General features: G+C 30.9%; 1 protein-coding gene across 1 annotated transcript; it reads right to left on the bottom strand.

Annotated features, from left to right (window-relative positions):
- Positions 1-11,197: 11,197 nt before the first annotated feature.
- Positions 11,198-20,366, bottom strand: LOC115885200 (probable medium-chain specific acyl-CoA dehydrogenase, mitochondrial). Its single transcript, XM_030904028.1, has 10 exons — positions 20,151-20,366; positions 19,993-20,080; positions 19,764-19,931; positions 19,523-19,623; positions 18,995-19,206; positions 16,902-17,010; positions 16,709-16,849; positions 14,330-14,465; positions 14,134-14,270; positions 11,198-11,632 (listed from the first exon to the last, which is right to left on the bottom strand). Exons 1-10 carry the CDS (start codon positions 20,163-20,165, stop codon positions 11,483-11,485), a joined length of 1,257 nt encoding a protein of 418 aa, XP_030759888.1. The 5' UTR covers positions 20,166-20,366; the 3' UTR covers positions 11,198-11,482.
- Positions 20,367-20,587: the final 221 nt, after the last annotated feature.

The following is a 20,587-nucleotide window of genomic DNA, read 5'->3' as shown; positions in this document are numbered from 1 at the left end:
TTTATATAAGGACGCATGTATGAAATACCTATGAAACATTGGAAACCGACGTTATGCCACGATCCACGATGGTTTTTGCAATTTACAGTTCTCAGCACAGCTTTTTAAGTTTTTAATGCCACTTTTTCACAATTATCACCGGTTGGAGTAAATAAAACTTGAATTAAACTCACAAGATAGCAATAATTACTTAGAGAATGGACGCTATAAACACTTTTCGGAATTTCTTTAATGAGAGCGGTTTAGATTTTGAAAGATTATTATGATTTTTGAAGATTCTGACTTTGACAAGAGAAAATTATTTCTGTTTTTGTTTGCCGTTGTTCTTAGCGACCGCTATAGCAGCGCCAGATCGCGTATAACGGTCGCGACCCAAAATAATTTCGCGACCCAAAATTTTTACGGGCTTTCCAATCTAAACGTGTTGCATTTATCTATGACAGACTGGCCAAATATGGAATGACGTTTATTTTTCAATTTATTTTACTAATCTAACTGATCCGGGTCACTTAGAAATTAAATTTTTACTAAAGTATTTAATTATAATTGTTTCTCGCGAAAGCAAACTTCATACCAATATTTATTCATAGAGTAACAAAGCACATCACTGTTAAATTATCAACATTTTATATAAATATTTATATTTTTCAACTACTCCAACTACTCCAATTACTCCACAGAGAATGAAACGAATTCGTTAATTAAACTATACTCTGTGGATGACTTGATAAAATCATGATGAAATTAAAGTCCCTAGATGAATATCTAGGGACTTTAGATGAAATTTCTACGCAGCGCCATCTATCCCTCTACTGGCAGAAACTCCGCCGTGTTTCCAAAATTCAAATGGCAGTTTCATCCGCCTGTTTTCAATCATTGCCAGTTCTCCCATAAGAAATGGCATCCCCCCTGATGACTTCCATTGCTGCTGTTGGGCATGTTCTCATGGTTCTGCAACAAGCTATGAAAACATGCCCAACAGCAGTCTCTGGGTTAACTACAGTTTTAAACATTTAGCAGCTCTTGGTATTTAGTGATATTATATTGTCGTCTAATAACATTTCGTCTCTGCGTTTAGTTAACATAAAGTTTGCAGGGAAGTTTTAAAATCAAGTTGATTTAAATATTTGCATCCTGATTGTTTGTTTTACGGGCAAAAAACACTGACAAGCTAGTTGTCGTTAAAAACTACGCAGTAGTATTTATTTTATTTTACAAACCAATAAATTATTTTCCAGATTTCTATTTCTTCTTAAGCGTTTTCCAAGAAATGAACCCACCACAAAAATATATACATTATTTATAGTTACCCCAATCTACGTTGAGAAAGAAATATTTTTACGGATTAATGTCCACTATTTTGAATTCCATTACTTCTGGAGAGGGGTGTAAGTGATAAAAAATAATTTCTTTTCATTTTTGGCCGTATAAGACCAAAAATATCAGACATCCTATTATTTAATTAGCATATATTCTCTGGTTTTACTTATGATATCATTGCAGAAGATTTACAAAATGTCAAATTTTAAATAAACATATTAATTATAAAAGAAACCATTAAATCACAAATCTTCGCAACATTAAAACAATATCGTTTACTACACCTTCGCGCATTACCCAATTGCTTGAATTTTAGAAACCCGAAAAATAAACAACCTTGATATTTACCACTAAAAATTGCTTCACCTCATCTTAACATTTTTAAATAAAGTAATGATAACTTTCAAGGCAACGTCCTGTTAATAAACCTATCGTTTGAGAAGAAATATTTAAATTCTGTGAAAAGTAAAACAATATTTGCAAAAAATAATGATCCAACTGATTTAATATTTTGACTTCATCGTTATTTCTCCATTATTGTTAAAGTCCACCGAGAAAATACATGAGAAACGCTTGTCTGTAATTTTAATTCATATACAGGGTGTCACATTATTATTTTTCCAAAACTGATTTCCAAAAAATGTTTTTTGTCACATCAAGCTATGGAGGCGCATAAAATCCATTAAGTATGCTCAAATAATCTATTTGGTGAAAATATGGAATTTTATCTTAGTATCACAAATTATATTAGTGATAAAATTAATAAATTTTAAATTAGTTAACGTTCAGGTATATTTTTGATTGGTCTCTAACGGACAAACGAAAGACTTTAGTTTATAGAGGTATAAAGGTAAATTATGTGCAATTAACTTATTTTGATTCAAAAAATACATAGTTGTTCTACGTTCACGGAATATTGGAACGCCTTGTACATTTTGTAGGTCTGCTTTGGAAAAATAAATTCTCCAAAAATGTTTTCCTCAAAAACTATGCGATGTTACGTTTTCTTACAAGAGACAAAAAATGTAGTAAAGGACCATTTTACGAAAAGAAAATCTGTTGATGGAAAAATTTATGTAGGGGTGAAGGTAGTTTTTACCCTTCCCGTACTTTTTCGTGATTTTTGTGAAAGTCAGATGTTAAAACAAAAACACGTACAAAATTCAACACAGAACTTCAATACGCTGATGACTGCGCTCTAGTTGTAAACACGTTACAACAATTACAAGAAATGTTGAACTGTTGAACACATATACCTGGGCATACGAGGCTTTGGGCCTTAAGCTAAACCTCGACAAAATCAAAATCATGTGCATGAAGCCCCCGGAAGAAGATCACATCAATGCTATCAAAATCGGAGAAGAACTATTGGAATATGTGGCGGAATTCAATTACCTCGTCAGTTTGATTTCGGAAAAGGAGAAAATTGACTCTGAAATTCAGCACAGGATTAGCAGCGCCTCAAGAACATTCTGAAAATTAAAAGACAGGGTTTTCTACAATCATGACTTGAGTACAAAAACGAAACTTGCAGTGTACCGAGCAATTATAATCCCCACCATGTTATATGGGAGCGAAACCTGAGTGCCGCGCCGCGCCGTACCGCCGACACATGAACGCATTAAACAAGCTGCAAGAGAGACACCATAGACAACTCTTAAGAATCCGGTGGTTCCATCATGTCTCAAACGTATCGGTCCTTGAAAAAGCTAACTGCGAGAGTATTGAAGTCATGGTTACAAAATCCCGCTTAAGATGGGCTAGTCACGTATGCAGAATGCAAGAAAACCGCATACCAAAATCTCTGCTTTACGGTGAGCTTGTAGACGGTAAGAAGAGGTCGGGTGGACAACTGAAAAGGTACAAGGACATTTTCCTCGAAAACTTAAAGGGGATTAACATGCAGAATGAGTGGGAAGAAGCAGTTCACAATAGAACTCAATGGAGAAAAATTGTAAACTCAGTTCAGCGACAACCAAAAAGTAAAGAGGCAACAAAGCAATGAGATTTTTGAATGTCCCGAATGCGGTAGGCAGATAACATCACGTATCTTTTCAGTCACAGAAAAGCTCATGAAAGAAAACGCCTTGCATGACCATCTTTTGATGCGTGTCGAATACTCGTCAGCGAGTAATGGCAGTATGTAGTATGTATGTAAAGATGTTAAAGCACTTAGCAAAACATAGACACCCAAAATCTCATTCAAATGGAAATAACGGTTCTTAAAATATCTGAAAAAGTGTGTTTATATTTTTAAAGTTTGATGCCTTCTAGCGGACAAGCGAAGCACTTTTGTATAGAGGTAAATTGTGTCCAATGAACTTCCAATGATTCCAAAAATACGTAGTTGTTCACGGAATATTGGGACACTGTATATATAATTTGTATATTCTGTCATTTTTTGGATGTTGTCTATATTTCCTGTTGGTAAGACTTTAGAATACCAAATACTTAAATACAATCTAGCCTAATATTTTGGGGACTTAAAAAAAGCAAAAATTTAAAAACCGATATTCCAGTTTGAATACCTAACTTTTGCAAGGCGCTTAACATTTGACTTTCACAAAAAAGAACAGAAAGGATACGAAAAGAGTGGAAACTACCACCACCTCTAGTGTAATGTAACTTCCAATTATTTGAGCACGTTGTTTTACCGACAACGATCTTTGTTTTAGAGCGACGTTATATTTTTAAACTCAAGGAGAAATAACTTCATGAACGGGCGACAAAACTGAACTGTATACCGTACGCAAAATACGGCACGTCTTGTCAACAACTGTGTTCTCTTAAATATGTTTCTAATCAGTGTTGTTAACACTGTTACTTTCGTACCAGCTGCATATATTTGTCTTATTTTTAATTTGAAAAAATCATGATTTTTTCAAAACAAAAATTACTAAATTGATTTTAATAACTAGATCATAAAGATTTCCCCAAATTTCCCTGGTTTTTTCTATTATGTTAATTTTTAATCCCCAAGTAACTAAATGAAGAAACTGCTTATGCTTAATACAGCGACCCAACAAAAAAAGGGTCTATGCTTTTTACCAGACCATCATATTCTATAGTATTTTTCGACGCTGATCACGAATCCGATGTCAGAATTATGCCATCACGTCTCATTTTTTTTCTAACTCCAAAAACTTGGTGAAAATCCGGGAAAATTCAGGAAAATATAATATGAAAAAATAAAAAAATTCTCATGCGTAACACTATAACCTAATGTAAATGGGCCTGATAAAGTGAAAACACCCCTCTCAGAATTGAGCTAGCAACGCTAGCATGTCTCATATTTTTTCTAACCTCAAAAAACCTACCACAAGTCATGATTTTCGAAAATCGTACGGATCTTAAACAAAATAAGTAGTTTTTTTTTGAGTCGCTGATCATGAATCTGACGACGGATTGGCAGATTTCAAAATGGCGGATCCAATATGGACGATGCGAATTTCAAAAAAGGCCGGGACTTGAACAAAAGTTTGTATATGGGAGTTTTTTTGGGTTGCAAAACGCGAATTTTGAATCAAATGGATTACTGCTCACGAGTCTGACGTCGCAGAGGGCCAGCGGAACATATTTTATGGAAAAATTAGTTTGCTCGTAGATGTTATTCAATATGTGTTAAAATTGCAAAATTAATTCAAAATATGAAAAAATGAACAATTATTAGACCATAGGAAATGGTTTATACAGGGTGTTGCAATATTAACGCACATAAAAAATCATATTTTAGCAGAATCAGATCAAAGTCACACCTTCACTAGTTTCCAAAAAATTTATGAGCTTAGAAGCATCAAATATATGAAAATTTTTGTTATACAGGGTGTCCCAAAAGTAAGAAGTAAGGAATCAACTTTTTATAAAACTAGTTTTTTCTTAAAAATCGATTTTTAAGACTTTTGGGGCAATTGCATAAAAATATATAAAAATATGATAACAGCTGTACCTTCATTTTGTTTGTAATTACTTTGAAAATACAATATTTTATCAACTTACTTTGTAACTTATTGAAAAATATATATTTTTTATTTATGTGATAGTGGTAATCTCGACCGTACTTCTAAATTTAATGTGGAACCAAATCAGACAGCTACCCGATATTGTTCCCACATGATATTTTTTATTTATTTATTAATATCTCTGAAACTATTCAAATATATTTACATCTTATCTTAGGATTATGTAAAGTGATTAGAAAGGAAAAACTAAAAATGCAATAATATACAGAGTGTTCCGTTTAAAAAAAATCATCCCTTTTTTGGTTTGGTTTGGAAATTCCCGAGTTTTTTCTTCTAGGAGCTACAGATACCTGACGCACTATTGCCGGACTCATCCAACAGAACAATATGCTCTACCACACAGGGTGGCAGTTTGGGACAGATATTTTTTTGCGCGACATAAAAGTATAAAGACCACCGAAGCGAATGACATGTATAAAAAATACGATATTCCTACATTTCTTCAAAATCGTTCACAAATTTAAAAGTTTTTCTTTGAAAAATATATTTTAACAAAAACGACCCTAATACAAATACCTATGTGAAAACATTATTAAAATGTGAAAGAGCAGAAAAACAGTAAAAACTTACCCCTATCATCTACATTCATCATAAAAAAATATTTGTAAAATATACGTTTTATAAAAATTACAAAGTTGAAACTTTGAAGCCTACTATCAAGTGAAGCGATTTTCGACATATTACAACAATTCCATTATTCAGATCTTTTTGTGTTGTGATCCTCCGGAGCTTATATTTGTTGTAAATTGATGACAATAAGATTTATGAAATAATATATATATATATATATATATATATATATATATATATATATATATATATATATATATATATATATATATATATATATATATATATATATATATATATATATATACTATATATATATATATATATATATATATATATATATATATATATATATATATACAGAGAGTGTTTATATATATATATATATATATATATATATATATATATATATATATATATATATATATATATATATATATATATATATATATATATATATATATATATATATATTTAGTGACACTGGCTCACTGGGCGTCGTATTGACATTGACAAAATAAAAATGGCGGATTTCATAAAACAGAGAGTGTTTTATGAAATAAGAATAAAAATCAGATTTATCGATAAAAGACTTCATATTTAAAAGCATATAGCATCTTATATCCACCATATTAACTCAGTCATTGCTATTTTTTATTTAAGAACATTCAGTTTCTTTCTTTTGTGTATGTATGTTTCACTAAAGCTAATTCCAGGACATCAGTAAAAAAGGTTTCTTTTATTTTTCAGCAAACAACTTCAAGCTGTATCCTTTGTATAACAACCCTATTTATATCCCCCTTGTATCTTTCCAGAGTTCAAAATGTAAGCCTGTAAATTTAGATTTATTATTTCTTTAATATGAGACATGAGATATTTTTAAATCGACTTCCTTACAGCTCTGTGATATTTCTAGACGATCTGGCTGTTAAAGAAAAACATTATAGTAGTTAGATCCATATTTCATAGTAGTAGTGTTTAGATCCAATATGAAACTATTTTAAACCCAAACCCAAACTGGCTAAATAACATTTTTATTTTTTCGGATAAAAAACAAAATTTTAGTTTTCCAATAATTATTAGTTTCGGCCACTTTATGCTTAGACGGAAATGCCAACAACTTTTGATTTTTAAATGGTACCCTCGGCTTATTATAACTCTATTTGATAAAAAATCACATTTAAATGTTCTTCTAAACTATATTAGGGTTTCCTATACCTATCTAGCTCAGATTTTGAACAAAAAGCGATTTTTCAATAAAATTGTAATCAAGATGGCTGGTGTCGCCATGGCAATTTGCTAGTGACAGTAGCTATTTTCAAAATCGACATTAGTTTATGGACTTTATTTAAATTTATAACAGTTTACTTCTATTTAATTTACCTACAATAGTTTAATAAGTAAGTATTTATTATTTTATGAAGAAAAATAAAGAAGTAGTTCTTTTTGATTTATATTAGGATGACTTGTAGATATATTGGATTTTCAATAAAAAATTAAGGCAAATTCATTTTCTTCACTTCCAATGACAGGTTGCTGCCTAATATTCATATACCACTACCAGCTCTGTGAAATAGGAAAAGTTGTTTTTCAAAGGAACGTTTGTCAAAAAAATTCCTATTTGGGTATTTTTGAGCATAAACCCTTCAGGCTAACAAGCAATTGTCCTCACAAAATAAAATCACTAGCATATCCATTCCTTCTATCAGCAGATACTGCTTCATTTTTCTTGATAAAATAATAAATACTTACTTAATAACCTTATTGTAGATAAATAAAAATAGCCTGTTATAAATTTAAATAAAGTCCATAAACTAATGTCGATTTTGAAAATAGCTAGGTACTAAGTGTCACTAGAGAATTGCCATGGCGACACCAGCCATCTTGATTACAATTTTATTGAAAAATCGCTTTTTATTCAAAATCTGAGCTAAATATGTATAGGAAACCCTAATATATTTTGAAAGAGCATTTAAATCTACTTCGACTTATTTAAAAAAGTATAGAGTGTTGCATTTGAAATAACGAAGTTTTAATGTAAAATAAATATTTAAAATAGACCAACAATTTTTGATACCCCTGTATAGATTTAAGGAAGCAATCAAGTTTATTAGTAAAGTTTATTTCTCTGGCTTGAAAGTGAGCATAAGAATTAATTCTGAAAAGTAATGTACGAGGTGTTGACAAACTATAAAAAATTTATATAATATTTTGTAGAAACTGTAATTTTTGTAGAAACTTAAAATTACTGTGAATTTATAAATAAACACGCAGAATGTGGGTATAGTAGGAAGTGGCAACATTGCACTCTCTCCGAGATTCTCTCTATGCACGGTAAACGAATTTCCGAAGAGTGAACAGTGGCACTCAAAAGTTTTTCAAAATTTTCCGGAGAAGTCAAGTAAAATATAAAATTTTCAACATTTCTTTTTCGCAAAAAAACCTCATAGACGTGTTTCTAGGGTTGAGGTTGAACTATACTACCAGTTAAAATACTTGCACTCATTTCGGGGACACCCTGTATATCTTAAAAAAATACATATCTTTTTCATATGAATAACTATCGGAATAACATAAACAAGGAAGTTATAGTTATTATATAACAAACAACATTCATTACCTAAAACAACAAAAAAACCTAGCGATGTAAAAAACGGCGCCAATGTACCTTCGAAATTCGAAATGATAAATCAATGACATTTGCCATTTAATTTTACATATAAATTGACAAAAAGCTTTATTTAGATCCAAGCCAAATCTGAGTAATTTACGAGGTAATTTATAATACATTTGGAACAGTGCAGTGTTTGGAACAAAGGCAAAATATTTTGCCTTTTGTGAATTATGTATATTTAACTTACAATGTCTAGAAAATAATGTTTTTTAAAAAATTAAGGCACCAAAACGTGGTTGGATCTTCGTCTTTTACATTTATTTTTACGAATTATGAAAATTGGGTAAGATGTTTGTTGATAAATAATTATTTTTAAAATTTCCTCACTTCTATTTTCTTCAAATGTTAAATATCTACAACCACAGCCCACATATTTCTTTAAACATTCCATTAAAAAGCGGGGTAGGAAACTTTAACAGCAAAAACAAACTGAAAATATAGAGAAAGCATTGATGTAATTTTAGTTGCCTACCTTGCGACTTGCGATTCCGTTAATTTATTATTTAAATATAATATTATTTATTATATTATACTTAGCTTAGATTTTTGCAATAAATTTGTTTTTATGTACGTCTCTCCTTATGGGAATTATAAATAAAACTATTATATTATAGGTACATTAACCCAAAAGTTCAAAATATGTTAAATATAAAAAATGTCTTTTTAGAATTTAAATAAAAGTTCTCTTTGAGAAGAAAAGTAATTATTTATATACCTATGTACTTTCTATATTATTTTCATTAATAATGAAATAGAAAGAAAGTATAAATATATATTTTTTTAAATTTAACATAATTATTAGATTTCACCAGTACGTATGGTAATGATTTTCATAAGATGATTAATAGGTATTTAAGACATTGTATTTTTAAATGTACAAAATTCTGACTTCTTCATATAATATAAAAATCAAAAATGTTGGTAGGTACATGAAAGATTCAATGCGCCAAATACATAATAAATGTTTATACAAAAGCACATTAACATACTACTTATTTATTTAAAATTGCTACATCATGTTAATTTGATAAATCCCTATATGTATGAACCAGGAAATTGTGGTTTTATAAAGTTTCATTTACTATTATACTTTTCATAAATTTTGATAACAACTAGGTTCTAGATTAGAAACTGAATTTCGCTTTCTGACACATTACCATACTTATATTTCTACAAATGCAACAATTAAATTTAAATTAACAAATTTACAAGACCTACCTACCACATTTTATTAGAATGTGCGCACGCTCAAGAACTTAACACACGCTTTCCTTTTCTATCTTATTGCACCTGTATACTTGAACCTGACCTATTATGCTAGATATGCTTTCCTATTTAACTATTTCTTGTCTAGGGCGATCTAGGTTAATATTATTCTAGGTATTCTTGATTTGTAAATTTGACCCTGAATTAATATATTATTTTTAAAGCAGTATTCTATTTATGTCATATTATTCCTGTAGCTGTTTTTGAACAAGCTGTGAGCTTATTAAAATAATATACAAATTAATCAAGCGGGCGTAACCTTCCTAATTGTTTTGGTATATTGACGGAAGAGTTCAGGAAAGTGGTTAAAAAGCGTAAACAAATTTCGCTTTCAATTGTTGCTTTTACTAGCACCTAGATTATTCTAACAAAAGTGAATCTACGGCATAATTAGCATTCAGAGAGCATTCAGAACTGGTTTACAACGTTTTATAACCTACAAAATAGGGGATTTAGTACCTGCATTTGTAGTGGCTATTTCCGAGAAAGGCACTGGGATTTCTACAGTTTCATTGTCCGTATTTATATCTAAATCAACATCCGATGTAACCACCGAAAGGGATGGCGTCGAGCTATTTTCCTCCTGTGCAATCGTAGAAACGGCAACAGAGCTCGGAACGCTTTGCGTCTCGTCGTGCATATTGTTTACGCGATTTCCCACTTATTCCGCAATGATAACCGAAAAAATCGCGCCCCAGAGCCTTGAAGAGCTCTGACCTTCAACTTCGCGCCAAGGTTCCACTAATTTCTATTTCTTTAGCTATGCAAAATTAAAACGATTTGTGAAATGTAGGTCTCTAGGCCACTTCTCTTACACTTTGCAGTCACTTATGACAGCAGACATGTCTTACACGTCAATGAAGCAACTGCTTTCATAACTGCATCAAGTCTTTCTTCTTTCTTATTTAACTAGGTTTTTGCCGCAAAACAATATAAGAAAGACTACATAAGCACTAGATAGTTAATAAATTGTCTAATAACTTTTAATCAAATTTAACTGGTGATTACTATGAAACAACTTTCTCACACAGAAGTAGGTCACTGTAGTAATCGCTTCAGAGTGTGATTACATAATTTAAAATATTTCTTTTAGCTTTTACTATAACATATCCAATGATTACTTTAACTATATATTTAAAAAAATGAATTGTTTATTAAAATTTTGAATCAATTCAGACACTATTTTGATTCCTCATTGCGCAATTCCGACCAATTCAAATTTTTGGCGGGCCGAGCTCATTTTTATTACCTAATAAAATATTAACAGTTGTGTTAATTTATGCTGTTTTCCAATAGCTGATTCTATTTAATTGTATACGTAGGAGAAATGTAAATGCAAATAAAATCATACAACACAAAAATTATTTTACTTTATTGAGTTTATTATAGTTATTGAATTCTCCTAGTTCATTTCACATGTATAAAAATATTTTAACAAATGTTTTATATTATTTTATAAAACGTGAACTAATTCACAATAATTAAAACATATAGGTAGATAATAAATGGGTAAATAATAGTTAAAACATAAAAAACAAATAAGTCTCCTAAGAATAAAAATACAATAGTATTTTCTTAAAAATAAAGTGTTTCATTATCAAAAAATAATAATTTATAAATTATCCTAAGTAATTCAGCTTAGTTCCTTAGCTCGGTCTGCAAGATGTCTTGAAATAATCAGTCTTTGAATTTGGGATGTTCCTTCATAAATCTGGAAGATCTTAGCGTCTCTCATCAGTTTCTCTACAGGGTATTCACTATTAAAACCATTGCCACCAAAGATCTAAAATAGAGACACATTATTAAAACTTAATTTATAAAAAAAAGCCAGCCGCTTGTTTCTATATTCCTTCCTAAGCAAAGCGTTAACGCGCCATCTCTTGGAATGTTAAGGCGAAACTAAAGATCAATCAATCATCTAGTCATCTATTGATTTTACTGCTGAGGGACAACTTGTAAAAGCTCAAGGCAAGTCGAGTCAGTTTTTGAATAAATGGTGAAGGCGCAAGAACTCGATCAGAAATATTTGTTGTATACTCTGTTTTTTTTCTCAGGTAAGATTTCGACAGACGATGACAGAAGAAAAGCAGATGACGTCCCATACCAATCTATTTATTTTACTAAAAAAAGTTTCTAATAATTTTTAAGTTAACTATGGATGGGTTTAAATATAAATCCGTCATGCGTCGTCTCTTGTTGTTTTTAACCAGTTTTATTGGTTTATTTAAAAATTGACAGATCGTATTTCAATTTTATTGGTTTGACAGAACGATGAACGACAAACGGACGCCGATGCGTATGAACTCGCCTTTAGATTTTTGACGCTTGTCAGTCTTGTCAAAGTATAGGTTATAATTTTGTGTCAACTTTTGTCAAATACCCGGCGTTTTGGAAGATGATGCATTTTGATTCGTGTTATTACGTGTGTTTTGTGTCTTTTGAAGTCAAGTGGAGGAAAAATCGAGTGAAAATTAACTGTAGACCCAGAGCACAGTTTATGGTTAATACTCGCTGCCCAGGCAGAAAGTCTTATACACCAATGAAGTTACCATCAGTAAAGTTCGTATACCATCTAGTCGTAGATAAGTGCATCTCGAATATGGTAGGAGGACCACACTAAACACACACTAAAAACTGGAGTAGCTGTAAAATATCGACATCACATGATAGGTAAATAATGGATTTTAGTACTGCAGAAAACTAATGTCAAAAGGTACTGGTTTAAAAAAAATTAAGATTAAAGTTAATTAATCAACCTTTAAGGTATAAAATTTGGTAAGTGTAATTATTAATGAAATAGTATGTTTTATTTATGTTGTTTTATTTATTCCTGTGGAATATTAAAAATATGTATTTGTACATAAGTTATATTGATAAATATAACTAAAGGCGAGTTCATACGCATTTGGGGTCGCACCACTCTGGCACTTTGTGCCATTGTATCGAATTTTTAATCGCGGTGCGATCCCTTTAGACACACATTTATTAATACTAATATTATTCTGTAAAACTTAATGGGGTCTAATAAAGAAATTTGAATTTGAATTTGAAATATAATCATAAATGCGGGAAGTTTCATAAAGCTTGAAAGTAAGAAATAGTTCTTTTTTATATTTTTCTGGTATGTGGTGTCTTGTTTGTTTTGTATTACATACCGTTTTTAATTAACATACACGTAACCGTTTTTTTATTAAATAAAATAACTCGATTACATTTTTTCAGTTTTATACAGTTTTTTTCACAATATTTTGAAGTAATCACTTGTCAGTCAAATTTTAAATATATTAATTTTCTGCTATGCGATGCGTTCCAGTTGTACCAACTTATTTCTTTGTAAAATAAAATAAACTATTTTGAAATTTAAATGACAGACACATCTATCACTGTCAAGGATCTTCTCGTTGGACAGACTATAGTAAGTGTTATTGTGTGTTTAAATATTAGGGACTCACGGAATCGGTAACAATATTTTCACACAAACCACCTTCAATGTCATTGCTATATTATATTCGTCCAACCAATCGCAATATATAGACTGTCCAACTGGTCCAACGAGAGGAAACATGACATTGACAGTTGTCATATGTCATCTTAATTGAAAAGCAGATTGTATTTTGTGTCATTTTTGGAGATCGTCTTTCAAAATGTTCCTTTCTCACGCTGAAAACACTACAGCGATCTTGTGTGGGTTGACAATTAATAAGTGATACCAAATAAACTTTTAGTTATGGTAGGAGGTAGGACTGGACATATTCGGCGCCAGGCTGACTAACTAGAATTTAAATTTCCCGCTGGCGATTCAGGTGGTAGCTCTGCTGTAAAAAATGTCAAGTTTTGTATTACGAGTTTTTGGTTTGAGTGAATTGTGTTAATTTAAGCTTGAAAAATTTTACTAGCAGACCTTGCAGTCGAAAATTGTTCTTTTTAGAACTGTTTTTAGTGAAAAGTGTACTCATCGCAAGCTTATTAGAATATTAAGAACGGGAAAGCGGTAATAATGGCCCTTTATGACCCTTAAGTGCTGTTAAGAAGGTGAGTTTTGATGTAAAAATAATAACCGTTTATATATTTTTATGATTAACTTATTTTTATTTCCTAACATATTTTGATTTAAAGGAAATACGTAAAAGTCGGCAACGTCAGTCAAGCTTAATCACGTGACTAAAAGTTGATTTGGTATGATCTATAGGTAAGTTAGTTAACATCTACTGAAGTAAACACTTCTAGTATCTTTTCTAATATACACGGATGTCATAAAACTTCATGATATGCCTAACTACCCACCTGTACAGCATCACTAGCACATTTGTTAGCCATATCTGCACAATATCCTTTGGCTATTGCAGCTGAGTAGCTGTTTCTTATTCCATTATCCGTTTCCCAAGCAGCTTTCATCCAAGCCATTCTACCAGTCTCAACACCTAAACAAATATTCAGATATATACCACCTGTATATTAAAAATTATTTTTTAATATAAACCTATTGCCATATCTGCCAACATAAAGGCAACAGCTTGATGATGAAAAATAGGAACACCAAATGCTTTGCGTTCAAGAGCATATTTGGATGCCTCATCCAAACATCTTTGAGCTAAACCAGTTGCTGAACAAGCCACCTAAAATAAAATTTTCTAAATTACATGAAAAAATTATTTATTGCTTTAATATTAATATAAATCCACACAACTTGGTGTACTGGATTATCTAATTGAATATAGTGCTTCTCATCTAACTATTCCTTGTTTCGACAGGCCTTTGAGCCATAGTTTATAATAACACCATAGTATAAGGAAACTAGTAGCTTTACTCCTTGTCAAATCCTTTGTTATTTTTCTGCCCTTTATATGACCTTGTTCTCGCGTCCCGTGACCACTGACGTAGCTGTATAGTCGTGGTCTATAACTAGGCAAAGTATAGTCGTGGCACTCGCCATATTTTCACAGAGATGTATTTAGGAAAATATGAGTTCACAATAAAATAAAATAAAAAAAATGATCATCCAGTAAAAATTTGCTTCAATACAGAATATTTTCACATTTCGTGTAAGTAACAATTATTATTCCTCTGTATCTGAAAATCTTCTAATGAGAAGAAATGCGGTAAAAATATATAATGACATATTTTTATATTATTATCTATTTCAAAGATTTTCTACAACTTTTTTTTTAATTTAAAACAATTTTTCGGTTCGGAACCCTAGTTACCATATTAACAAGAAATTATGTTTTTAACTAAAAACTAAAAAAAAATTTCAGATTTAAAAAAAAATGCGCAGAAAAATCCACATATTTCTAGGGCCAAAATATACTACCCCTAAAAATATTTGCACTTATTTATTACTCACCCTGTATAGGGCGATTCACGGTTATAGTAGGTTATAGCGTTTGCGGAACCGGAGATGTTTTTCGGAACTGGTAATTTCGGTACAATGCCTCTAAGGAACCGGGATTTCCAGTTTTTTTTCGGTACTTTCGGTACTAGCAGATTTTTGTTCAATGATGGTGCAGTTCGTTAAACAGCAAGCAAGGGATGGTTGTCAAAAGTAAAATCGATAAAAAATTTGAGGTTTAAATGAAAATAATATCAAATTATTAAGTAGTAATCAGTAATGAGAAAATTAACCTGAACACAAACATGATCACAAATGACTCTTAAAAAAAACGCAAAGAACAATTTTTTTAATTATTACTACAACCAGTAGCAGCACACAGTAAGGCACTCGTTTTTTGTCAATCCGTCTCTGTGCTGGGACGCAACGATCGAACCTCGCAGGTCGACGGACGGAACTCAACTGAAACGCTCTGCAATCTGCCGATATACGACAGATTGTAAAAACTGGCAGAAAATATTTGGGAGAGTGCAATTACTCTTTTCCTTCTACTATGATAACACCAATAAAACTATGATTCAATAGAAAAATACCTAGACAGTGGATAAAATGTGATCTGTGATAGATGTTGCAATAGGGATGTAATCAAAATATTTTATATTTTAAATATGATATAATTATATAATTAATATTGATATTTTATTACGTAATCTATTTATATGATCTATTTGAAACCAGTTTCCGCAGAATGGCATCGATGAATGAAACCGATCACATCGAAATTAATTAAATCAAATTGTTTAAGTGATACTTTCAAAAGACAATAACTCGGAAACGGTTGGTTTGAGGTACATTGTGTGTCTGAATTTTTGCTTAGAATTGAAACAGGAACCGAGATATGCAATAATATACAGGGAGTTCCATTTAAAAAAAGTGAAACTTTGATGTGCCACGACTTTATGACCGATCCTGTATACTTAAATTTATTACCCGCTAATAGATATTTAAAAAACCTATAACTTTTATATTTAACTTTTTGCGGTACCTCTTTCAAAAATAGATCAAATAAAATCAAAAATTATTTAAGTATCACTTATTTGTAAATAAATCGACGGTGAAATCGATTTAAAGTATGGATCGTTAAATAGAAAACAGTTTGATAACAGTATCATTACACTATTTATTATTTTAATTTGTATGTAAATTCAAAGGTATCTAATATTTAATTACAGAAAATGTACTAATTTAATGATAGATATTTTAATTAAAATTAAAAATTGTTTTTTTATCTAACAATTTTGAACTTTGTTACAAAACTCAATAGTTGTTCGTGAATAAGATTAAATTTAGGATGCTTTTAAAAGATTAACATCCACAAAATTATAAACAAAATTTTTATAATATTTACATTTCCAGATTGTTTGCTTTTCAGTTTAAACCTGCTTTAAACATAATATTATCATGTATCAGTTTCATATACACTGTAAAATAAATATAAAATAAATCAAAATACAATAAAATCATACTTACCGGTGGTCTGGTTTTGTCAAAAGTCTGCATAGCAATTTTAAAGCCATCACCCTCATTCAGAAGGACATTTTCCTTTGGTATTCTAACATCTTCAAATGTAATACCTCGTGTATCAGAAGCTCTCTGACCCATATTTATTTCCTGAAATATACTTATTAATGAGGAAAATATCTCTTTTTTAAATAGCCTTTACTTTTCTTCCAGGCGTCACACCGGGCCATTCTCTTTCCACAATAAATCCAGTGAAAGCCTTGTTTGCTGGACATTTTGGGTCCTGATTCGTTCTGGCTAATAAAAAGTACCTATAGGAAAGAAAATATACGTTTTGGAATATCAAAAATGATTTGTATTAGAAAAAATCAACACTAGTCACAGAATACAAACAGACATTTAAAAACCAATAAATAACTTATAATTAAATGTAATTTCTTGTTTTAGAATATAGGAGGGTCTCATACAGGGTGAGTTTCCTACGATGTTCTCTATGGGTATCTCGGAAACTACTGGAGATAGAGAGTCGGTTAAATGGTGAAAGAATTGCAGTTTTGTGGGGTCATAAATATGCGCCTTTCAGATTTTTGAAAAAGTTCATGGCTTACTAGATATTTCGAAAAACAAATTTTGGCTATTTTAAAAATCGTCTCTATTTTAGAGAAAAAGTTTTCAGATCAAAGTTGTAGATAATCACATCCTTAATGAAATTGTGTCCTCCGTTTTTTTCCAAATCCTGTCATTTTTGACATATGACACAAACATATGTTTTTTTTAAATGGAAACCATAGTTGACCATGACTTCATAAAAAGCGCCATTTTTTCAGCGATATAAGCTATAATATGTTTATCTTCAAAAAATTACTGAGTTATAGCCAATTCTTATCTTTCTTGGCTAATTTCACTTAGTTGGTACGGTATTTTATTCTGTTATGATTTATAATTTATAAAAAGACAGAATATTTTATTAAACGGTTCTTTACAATTTACCTTATACAAAATAAAACTTAAAAAAAACTAATATCACTTACACACACTTTAAGATAAGTTATTTTAGCAAACCAAACCAAAACCAAAACCGCCATCGTTTTGAGTGCATAAAATGCATCTTTTTAAAACTGAATTACAAGCTTTTCCCACAGAACGGCCGGTCGACTTTAATAAACTTCTCCTCTCCTAATTCATTCTTGCATTATGCCTCTCTTAATTCATAAGTTCTTTTGTAAACCTTGTTGTTAACCATACAGCATAAAAAAAAAATCTAAAATGGATTGGTCAGGTGATCGAGTAGGCCTATGCAATTAATCCACCTCTTTCTAAGGTTTCTAGGTTTCTCCCTAAGTTTGCAAAATTATGATATAAATAATTTTTAACATTTCTTTCATTATGAGGGGGAGTGTCATAATGAAAGCAATGTTGGAACCACTCTATTGATGCGCGAGTATCTAAATTTAACTTTTCTAAAAAACGTAAGTAACGTTCACCGGTCAACGTATCCTCGAAAATATATGGCCAAGAAAAGTTGAACCAATAATTCTACACACTTTTCTTCATTTGAAAAATTCATATTGACTATGAGATGTGACAGATTCACATTACTGAAAGCAACGACGCGACGATTAAACTTCTTCCCATGGCTAACTAAGTGAAATTGTTTAAAAATGATAAGAATTGGCTGTAACTCAGTAATTTTTCGAAAGAAGCATATTATAGCTTATATCACTGAAAACCTTAAAATATGGCGCTTTTTATGAAGTCATGATCAACTATGGTTTCCATCTAAAAAAAATATGTTTGTGTCATATGTCAAAAATGACAGGCTTTAGAAAAAAACGGAGGACACAGTCTCATTAAGGATGTGATTATCTACAACTTTTATTTGAAAACTTTTTGTCTAAAATAGATTATAATGGAATTAGGGACATTTTTTGAAATAGTCAAAATTTGCTTTTTTCAAAATATCTAGTAGGCCATGAACTTTTTCAGAAATCTGAAAGGCGCATGTTTATGACCCCACAAAACTACAATTCTTTCCCCATTTAACCGACACTCTATATCCAGTCTTTTCCACGTCCAGTATTTTCCGAGATACCCACAGAGAACATCGTAGGAAACTCACCCTGTATAATATATTTACTCATGTCTCATGTAGATACCAATAAGAAAAAAATTGTATGAAAACCTTTTTCTTTTGCAAAAAATAATAATTTGATTTTTTTGCATTTAAACCATACAAACCCAACCCTGTCATAATCTTAGGTCATAATGGAAAATTATTTAAAATATCTCATTTACCAGTTAGCTACACCTCCTCCTGTAATCCACATTTTTTGCCCATTTAAAATATATTCATCTCCTTTCTTCTCTGCCTTTGCTTTCAGACCGTTTACATCTGATCCTGCACCAGGCTCTGTTACACAATAAGCAGCCACCAAAGGTTCCTCAACAAGGCGACCTAAATACTTTTTTTTCTGTTCGGGATTCCCCGTAAGCAAAACTGGCGTTTGCTAAAACATGCATAGAATAAAGATAGACATAGGCCTAATTATTAACAATTGAAAAGTTGAAGTAAATAATATTCTAAGTGCCAAAATTTTGTGCTAAAATTTTTTGTTATATAACCAAACTTGACCAAACTATAAGAGTGGGGTCTCTGTTGAAATTTTTTTTCAATACAATTCAATAGCCATGGCACTTAGCGTTTTATATATGTTGTTGATTATGGAACTTAGGACATTTTACAAATAAAACATGACAGACCGATTTTTTGGCACTTAGAACATTATTTAATTCAAGTCTTCAATTAATCTATCGCAATCTTACCCCAAGTGAAGTGCCTTCTAATGCAGTAGCAATACCTGTACACCCATATGCAATTTCTTCTAGAATAACACTTGCATCAAACACACCCATATTTAGTCCACCTATAACAAAACAATTTCTATAATACATATTTTTTACAAAAATCTATGTATATTCTGATATGAGCTTACGAGCTTTGATATGTCAAATTACTTGAACTAGTTTCATTTTATATTATGTTTATTATACAATACTGTATTACCTAGTTCTTCTGGAATATGACAGTTAATAAGTCCTAAGCTATGAGCTTTTTTAAATAATTCCCATGGATATTCCCCCGTTTTATCCAGAACTGGAGCTGCAGGAATAACTTCATCCCTAGCAAATTTCCTGGCAGTGTCTTGAAATTCTCGTTGAGTTTCATTTAATTCTGCAACGTATTAAATGAGAGATACAATAAAATAACTTTCATTTTTGCCTTATTAAAGTACCAAAATTAAACCCGTTGGCTATGCTCCCGGAATAATTTCTATTCAATGTGAGTGGTCGCACACTGGCTTTGACTAGTCCCTTTGCAAACTAAAATAAGTAATTTATTTATATAAATTATTACTTAGGAAAACGTGGAATAACTATAATTAATTCATACCTGAGAAAATGCCATAATTAATTTATTTAAAATACCTTATATTTAATTATACAAGGTACCAATTAATTCAACGAACTAGGTAAGAAACAAAAATAACTGAATCGAACTGAATGAACCGGACCATAGACCTCAGCGAACTTTGAGTTATAAAATCCTAAAATTATAAACAGAAAATCAATTTAGCTAAAAACAATCTGTAACCTTTGGACTTTAGACCCCTCACCTCCCTTCAACAACCTTGTTTACCACATTGTTTACCATCTTGATGTCATCTTGTTCATCTTGTTTACCTATTTCTATGAATCATATATAATCTGAACTTTATATACGATCTTTTAGTGACGTCATATGTGGCATTTTATTTTGTTCATGATAACCGAACACCACGAGAACTTGCCTAAAATGCCATTTCACAAAAAATTAAATTCAAATGTCAC

Source organism: Sitophilus oryzae, unplaced genomic scaffold (assembly GCF_002938485.1).
Source record: "Sitophilus oryzae breed Bouriz unplaced genomic scaffold, Soryzae_2.0 scaffold_377_pilon_pilon, whole genome shotgun sequence".
Classification (NCBI taxonomy): domain Eukaryota; kingdom Metazoa; phylum Arthropoda; class Insecta; order Coleoptera; family Curculionidae; genus Sitophilus; species Sitophilus oryzae.
Note: the sequence above shows the minus strand (reverse complement) of the source record. Positions and strands in the feature narration are given on the sequence as shown.